The sequence below is a fragment of the Solanum tuberosum genome, unplaced genomic scaffold (genome assembly GCF_000226075.1).
Source record: "Solanum tuberosum cultivar DM 1-3 516 R44 unplaced genomic scaffold, SolTub_3.0 scf00106, whole genome shotgun sequence".
NCBI lineage: Eukaryota > Viridiplantae > Streptophyta > Magnoliopsida > Solanales > Solanaceae > Solanum > Solanum tuberosum.
In genome coordinates, this window is record NW_006239032.1 from 652,038 (window position 1) to 660,541 (window position 8,504).

The 8,504-nt window shown below is 35.1% G+C and overlaps 1 protein-coding gene across 2 annotated transcripts in view; it reads right to left on the reverse strand.

Annotated features, from left to right (window-relative positions):
- Positions 1-8,504, reverse strand: part of LOC102586283 (mediator of RNA polymerase II transcription subunit 23) — an 80,202-nt gene that overhangs the window by 42,088 nt on the left and 29,610 nt on the right. For both annotated transcript variants that reach the window (XM_006349402.2, XM_015309588.1), the window contains exons 10-15: positions 6,754-6,848; positions 6,319-6,481; positions 5,987-6,232; positions 2,756-2,926; positions 2,507-2,620; positions 2,268-2,393 (exon numbers count right to left, since the gene is read on the reverse strand). In XM_006349402.2, the coding sequence (XP_006349464.1) occupies positions 2,268-2,393; positions 2,507-2,620; positions 2,756-2,926; positions 5,987-6,232; positions 6,319-6,481; positions 6,754-6,848 (915 nt within the window). The remainder of the gene's footprint in view (positions 1-2,267; positions 2,394-2,506; positions 2,621-2,755; positions 2,927-5,986; positions 6,233-6,318; positions 6,482-6,753; positions 6,849-8,504) is intronic.

The window sequence follows — 8,504 nt, forward strand, 5'->3', positions numbered from 1 at the left end:
TGGTTCATTAGTGGATCGAAGGTCAAGTTCTGGATATTGCACCTTCATAGGAGAAAATCTGGTGACTTGGAGGAGTAAAAAACAAAATGTAGTAGCCAGATCAAGTGCAGAATCCGAGTTTAGATCTATGGCTATGGGAGTTTGTGAGTTGTTATGGTTAAAGATAATCCTTGATGATTTGAAGATAAGATGGGAAGGACCTATGAGACTATATTGTGACAATAAATCAGCAATAAGTATAGCTCATAATCCTGTACAACATGATCGCACTAAGCATATTGAGGTAGATAGACATTTCATTAAGGAGAAATTAGATAGCGGACTCATTTGTACGCCATTTGTATCTACAAAAGATCAGGTGGCTGATGTTTTAACAAAAGAACTGCCAAATAATGTGTTTCAAGATCTAATAAGCAAGCTAGGAATGGAAGATATCCATTCACCCGCTTGAGGGGGAGTGTTGGCTGATAGAGGATATTCTCCATATCAAGATTTGATCCCTTAAGATCTTAAAGATAATTGTTGTAATCTAGAATATCTTTTTCTTCTTTTTAGTAAAATATATGATTTTATAGAATCCCAGATTTCATGGGATCTAGGTGATTCAATCTCTCATGTATATAAAGCCTTGTATATGACATAGAAAGAAGAATAAAATTATTCAACTATCTTATTCCACAACTACAACACTTACTGGAAAGTCATCACTGTGAGAAGGAAAGAGAAATTGAGAGAGAGCAAAGCTTGTTTATTCCCTCAAGCCATTGGAGTTCAAATAGAAAAGTGTATGTGTTCTAAGAAGGGAAATAGAATTAAAAACATAAGTACAGGAGTAAATCAAGCTATACTACATTTACATGATCTTAGAATATTCTAGAATATACGGGATTCTAAGAGCATTCTTAATTTGAATGAAAAGCTCTTACAATCATGGTGAGGTTCATAATTAGAATGACCGCATATGCAGGAAGCAGAACATCCCATGGGAAACTGCAAACAGAAATGTTATGCCAACTGAACATAAATAAACTATTGTTTCTGTTCTTACTATGAGTGCAATCACTGTTTTGCCGGCTAGCATAGATAATATCTTCACTCTATAACACTTGAGATTTTTTCACTCTTCATTTTTTCATTTTTTGGATCATAACTCAAGTGAATTTCTCTTATTCACGGCATAATGAAGGAGAAACCGATATTGACACAGCAATTCTCTGCAGAAGTACAATATCACTCTCCGGATACTGTAACTCCATTCCTTTTGTTCTCATTCCATAGTATTCGTCTTTCTATCATACTCAGAAAGGAGAAGATGGAACATAACTTGTTTCATTAGGTCAGACGATAATTTGTAGTTGTTCTACCACTGTAGCATGAACCATGCAACTGGATTAGATTTTCCCTTTCTATAGAAGGAAAGACAGATGCCAATCATTAGGAGAAACAATAGTGTTGAGTTAAGACTCAAAATAATTAGCAAAATCACTACATTCATCAACCTATGGGTGGAATCTATGATGTTAGTGGGGCAGAAAGCTCAAGCTGTTGATGTCAACAGCAATAAGAACCACTCACGAATAGTATGGACCCACTGCGATCAGAACGCTGTACATCTTTGAGCCATTAAACCAGATAGGCCTGGTTTTATGCGTTATCATGTATGATATAGAGAAATGAGATTCCATAAGCTTGGCATCTCATACAAATCAAATTCTTCAGAAATTATTTATTTTTAGTAAATGAATGAATATACTTTTGTTTCATTGAAATTCAGAACCAGATATCCCCCTCCCCCCTCATTTAGTTCTTCTCCACTGTTCTTAATTGTGGGATATAAACTTTCATAGCCCAAAATAAGCTGATTGGAATATAGTAACTCTGCAAGACGTGTTACAGTTTGATCAGCTTCACTAGATAGTAAGAAATCATAGCCAAAGAGAAGATGATATCTTCTTCAAGCAAGCTAGTATTACCAGTTTGTCCTCATACATGATAGCTTAAGAATGAAAGTATAAATTCTTATTGAAAAGGAATGAAACCGAACCCAAATCTAGAATAGAAAGCAAAGCATGACATAAAACACCATTTCCCCAGAAAACAAACTTAGAATTGAGAGCAGAGAAAAAGTCAAAGAATAGTATACTATAAACAAATAATGTAAAAACATCAACACAAGAATTGAGGATGATATGCTTAGACCACTGTTACCAACTGACTAAGATGAATAAAGACAAGAAACTAATTGAGAAAGATCATAGAGAACATACTACAATGCGCAAAGCATTTGGATCATCATCACGGTCAATAAGTGCCAGCAGTAGGATATCTAGAGGCAGAAGCTCATGGTTCCAGATGAAAACTGAAAGGTTTCCACAGGCTTTTAGCATAAGATCCTGAGGAATAAAAAGTGTGGGACGACATAAGGCAAAAGCAAGGCAAGGAGAGTAGATCATCCATGAAAATCTGATAGGTCCAGAGAATGAATAACAAAGGAGTATGACTAAACCTGCAAGGGATGTCCACGCTGTAGTTCCAAGTGAATATGATGAAGCAGGACATCTACCATTGTATAAATATTTGCAGTCACCTCTTCAGGAGAAAACTCTCTCAAAACACGTCCCTGTATCCAATTATTAGCAGGAATGCCATCACGAGAAAGATGTAGTTTTAGTTTGGGATATCTCCATATGAGAAAGAAGTTGATCAGCACTCATAAGCTTCTGATAACTTAAGGGAAAACAAAGTTGAGCCTTACAAGGTTTGTGCAGTTAATATTTTCTGGATGCCCATGCATTAGTATCCACGCACCAGCACAAAGATACTGGCGGTGCTGAGGAAAACTATGGTTAATATAAGTTACAACGTATGAGGGATCAGCTGAGGGCGAAAGAAGCTGTGTGCATTGATTGATAACAGTTGTTTCTGCCTGCAAATAGAACACTAGAAGTCAATTGTGAGCTTTCAAAATAATAGCATGAGCGAAAATTCCTGGAAACATCTTGTCAAGTATTTGCAAAGCCTCTATTCAGGAAAATTTTATCTCTCTCTTTTTTTTGGCTAAATCTAAACTGTTTAATGATGCAAATCTATCATCTAAAGCCATACTCTTTTCCTTTCTTTATTCATTTTTACTTCAGAGATCACTCATCAAATTAAATCAAACTTGTTTCCTTTTTTTAATCTTTTTTACTTCCGGAGATCACTCATCAAATATAGCGATTTGAATCCTCAATAAGCAGCTGAGAACAGATTCAATCATTAAGATTACAGCTTCAGAGCTGTTTGATAACTGATACTAGCATTTCAAGTCCACAGTCTGAAACAAGTGTGACTAAACAATTTAAAGCTTTGAACGTTGAGTGCAGAAAATAGAAGTCATGATTTCTGAAATGTATCACTAAATGCAAATTTGAGCTATTCTCATGATTAATAAGCAACTACAACGATAAAAATTTAATAAGTACTTCAATTTCCATAATAAACGATTAAATGGTTGTTCAGAATTTTGCCATTTAACTCTCTAGTCATGGACAGTTTTGAGAATGGAAAGATTTTAAGTGGCACTTAATGTGGTAAGGGGCCGTTTGGTTACTGGTTAGAGTTATGCAGATATTAGTTATGCAGGGTTTAGTTATGTAGGTATTAGTTATGTAAGGTTTAGTTATGCAAGTATTAGTTATGCGGGGTTTAGTTATGCAGGTATTAGTTATGTAGGTATTAATTATACAAATATTAGTTTCGTAGATATTATTAGGTATTAGTTATGCAAGGTTTAGTTATGCAGGTATTAGTTATGTAGGTATTAATTATACAAATATTAGTTTCGTAGATATTATTTATGTAGGATTTAGTTATGTAGAAATTATATTACATAAATTATAACTTATTGATTATTTAATTTATTGTAAATTAATAGGTGGGTATTAGTTATGTGAGTATTAGTTATTAAGTATAATTTATGTAGGTATTATTTAGTTATGTAGAAATTGAATTCCATGAATTATTAACTATTGAATTTAATATAAATTAATATATATATTATTCACAAATAAATAAGCAAGCAAATAGTATAAATTCTCCCTTAAGAAAAATAAAGAAAGGAATATTCTCTATACTTAACTAGGAATTCTGTGTTTTTTTCTTTGTTTTTTTGAATGTTTAAAGCTTATAAAAATAAATAAAATACTATTAATATATTTCAAGTACATTATACTATCCTCTTTTATATAATGTAAATTTCTATCAATATGTTGCATGTGTTGTTTGTATATTTTTAGTATACCAAATATATAAATTATATATACATTCACATTCTAAATAAAAAATTAATACATGATAATTAAATATGTGGATATATTTTAGTAATATATAAATGCGAATATATAATTAGCATATGCACTATCAAAATTATACATTCCGATTCACAATATTAATAAAATATATATATTTTGATTTTAAATGAAAACAAATAAAAAGTCGTTTGTACACAAAAAGAAACAAGAAACAAAAATAGTTGGGAAAATAGAATAGTTATGTAAAGTTTTCAATTAAAAATAAATTAATAGGGATAAATGTGTAATTTTTCATTTTAATACATGTATAACTAATACCCACACAACTTATTCCACCTTTCATCCTGCATAACTTATACATAGATTCCCTCATAAGTTATGTAGGTATTAATTATGTAGGAGTACAAAAAAAGCAACCAAACACCGTATAAAATTAATACATAAATAACTTTTATACAATTTTTAGAACTTATCAACCAATCATAGTATAAGTCATGTTGACTTTTCAACCTAATAAAAAACTTTTACCAAACATAGTATTACTAATACAATGTTTTATACATGAATAACATGCCTCTTATACCGTAACCAAACGGCCCCTAAGTGATTTCCGTTTTACATTGCCACACATCCAAAATCTAATTGCTTAATTTGTTCAGCTTTAAGTCCTGATAAAAATCTGTCTTGAGGGTATCAAATAAATATGTAGTGTTTCTGCAAACAGTTGACATTTAAATATGGCACCTGCATGAGATGCACAGGTAATTTCTGATGGAAATAAATTTTGATAGACTTGAGCAAAATAAGTAGCAAGTTACTAGCTAATACAAAGAATGAGCTTTATCATTCTATATCAACTTTAAAAGACAGATTATGTAGCTATGATGAGATATTTTGTTTTGTCTTTTTGGGCCATATTTTCTACTACTGTTTTATTTTTTTTATAACAAGGGAAACCGCAGCCGCTACCATTTGGGTGCGCACAGGGTAAAAACCCCGCTCCTATGCAATAGTTCGCAAACCACATGAGGTAACCCGCACTAGGCAAGCCCAGTGCGACGAGCTCGACCCAGAAGGTAACTTTCGCTAGCAAGGGGTTTCGAACTTGAGACCTCCAACATGGAAGTTCCAAGCCCAAACCACTGGGCCACCCCGAAGGGTATTTTCTACTACTGTTTTTAAGACTATCGAAATGCAGTTTAGCACCCTTCTCTTCTTTTTTCTACTTTAATGCAAACTTTTCTTGACTCTGGTTTTCCTTCCATTTCATGAACTAACATCCATCATGACCTTATCTACCAAAGTGACATGGGAAACCTTTGAAGATAAAGCAAACTCTTAGGAGTCGTTCGGTTTGCGGACAAAATTATTCTCTGGGAATATAGTCCTGGGACTAATTTATCCCAGCTGGGAGGTGGAACAAAATAATACCAAGTTGGATGGGATAAGGTGGGATATCCCAGGATTAAGTTCGGGAGTAGATTTATATTGTGTTTGGTTGATAGTTTAACCATCAACCAAACACAGTATTCTATTCCTAAACTTAGCCCTGTGATATCCCATCTTATCCCGTGTACCAAACTTAATCATGGGATATCCTACCTTAAAGCACAGAAAACATGGACCTAAGAAATAACTTATAAGAAGGTTTACATCTTCAGATAATTTGTATGAAGAGGAACTATCTCATGTACCTGCTGCCATGCTTGGATTGCCAAGCCCCTTTTATCCATTCGCCCACTCAAGGCATCACGTAAAATTGAAGGAAAATAGCGCAAAGTTTTCTCAGACCAGGTATGCTGGCTAGTTGCTAAGATTTGATCCAGCATTGTTTGAAGGTGCAGTAAATGTTCAAACTCTCCAATTCCACGAGTTTTAATTATGATTGCAAGAGTAACAATTGTTATCCTATTTAAAGTCTCAGTAAACTCAGTTGGACCCTGCATATGGGTTTAATAGTTAAGAAAAAGTTATAATTGGAGATACAGTGCATCCACAAAAGTTCAGATAGAGGAAATAATCCCACCTTCCCTTCCCTCTTCACAAAGAAAAAGTCTCTCAATGACAAAATCAGATTCATACATAAGTTCTCAGCCAATCTGAAAATGCGATGATCTCCGCGTTTCCCCTTCAGTGTAGAAATCATTTTGGTGACATCATACATCAATGTCTTGCTCTTACCTTGGTACCTAGAAAAAAGCAGAAGTTTATAGACCACTTTACTTATTATCAGTTATTTAGACAATCAAGTAACAGGATCCGAATAATTAACAAGATTCAGAAAGATGGTAACGTTATGAGCACTAGAGACATCAAACAGACCACAGATGTTCTAGCATAAAAGTAGCAATGTGAATGCACTTTTCTTTAGTAGAGCCAAATTGAACACCATTCGCAAACACAAGTAAAGAGATAATAGAGAAGAAGCTGATAAATTCCCAAGATGAGTAACTTCACTAACCTGTAGAGTGAAAGGAAACGATAGTTAAGAATTTCAAACACCAAGATTGTGTTTCCTGGCTTGGTCAATGTGGTGGGATTCCTCGATGTCAGATGCTGAAATAGAAGTTTACATCAAAAGCAAAACAAAATGAACTCCAGTAGAAAAGTGTGCAAACAAAAACACGAGTTAGACTAACGAATTCTTCTACCAAGAAATTAAAACTGCATAGAAAGAAATTCTAGCAGCACTACATACTGGGAAGCCACAATTCATCTGAATTAGCAAGAGACAAGAGGAAATGATCACTAATATGTTGCACCGACTTACCATAAAAAATGAACAACCCTCCAATCAACAGAATACAAAACTTAAGTGCTTCTACAGACACGCAAGAAATAAAGCAATCGAAGGCCAAACATATTGTCGCCATTCTGCACTAAAATGGACTAATTCACAGTTTGCAGAGCGATGGTGAAGGGAGTTCGCTACAGGGAAGTTGCTACCTACAGGTAAGTGACAAAGCCCAAGGAATGTCTATATAACAGTTTGATTCAGAGAATCCTTTCCTATTTGATGTAAGACTGCATTATAAAGCTACTTAACTATCATACAAAGGAAAAGCACCTCCATTGAGTAATGTTGGTGTTGCATGCACGCTAGGCATTTGTGAATCTCATATGTCTACATTTGTGAATCTCATATGTCTACATTTGTGAATCTCCTTTTTCTTCCCACACTTCAAAATTGCCCTCCCTCATCCAGTCCCCAACTTCCTCGTACCTCCATCAGTTGATTCCATCCTTACAGCCTTTTTTTGTTTCTTCTTGTACCTCCCAAAGTTTCTTCCTCCTCTTGACTGGTTCAAGCAGTGTTGTGACATTATTGTTGCCCTTCAATATGTAAAAGGTTGCCTGCCTAGCAAAGGATGTTCACAGGCTTGCTCGCTTGGGAGTTCGCCTTATGAGCATATCAGATGGTGGTGTAACAGTTTAGTCAGAATCTTCATTGGTAGCGGAGGTTAAGGAAAAGCAAGACAGTGATCCGATATTGCTTCAACTAAAGGGTGTAGTTCATTAGCAGAGAGTTGAGGTTTTCTCCCAAGGGGGGTGATGGTGTGCTTCGCTATCAGGGTCGATTATGTGTCCCTAAGGTGGGTGAGTTGAGACAGCAGAATCTTGCAAAACCCATAACTCCAGGTATTCTATTCATCCAGGCGCCACTAAGATGTACCGTGATCTGCAGGAAGTCTTTTGGTGGAATGGTATGAAAAGGGAAATAGCAGATTTTGTGGCTAAGTGTCCTAATTTCCAGCAAGTGAAGGAGGTAGAACATCAGAAATCAGGAGGTATGACTCAAGAGATCAACATTCCTACTTAGAAGTGGGAAGTGATCAACATGAACTTCATTACAGGTTTACCTCATACTCGCAGACAGCATGACTCCATTTGGGTGATAGTTGACAGAGTTACTAAGTCTGCGCACTTTTTGGCTGTTAAGACTATAGATTCGGCAAAGGACTACGCCAAGTTTTACATTAATGAGATAGTCAGGTTGCATGAGGTTCCTTTGTCTATCATCTCAGATAGAGGTCCTCAATTTACCTCTCATTTTTGGAAGTCATTTCAGAATGCTCATGGTACTCAGGTTTACCTTAGCACAACATTTCATCCACAGACGGATAGTCAAGCAGAGCGTACCATTCAGACCTTAGAGGACATGTTGAGAGCTTGTGTGATCGATTTCAAGGGTAGTTGGGATGATCACCTTCC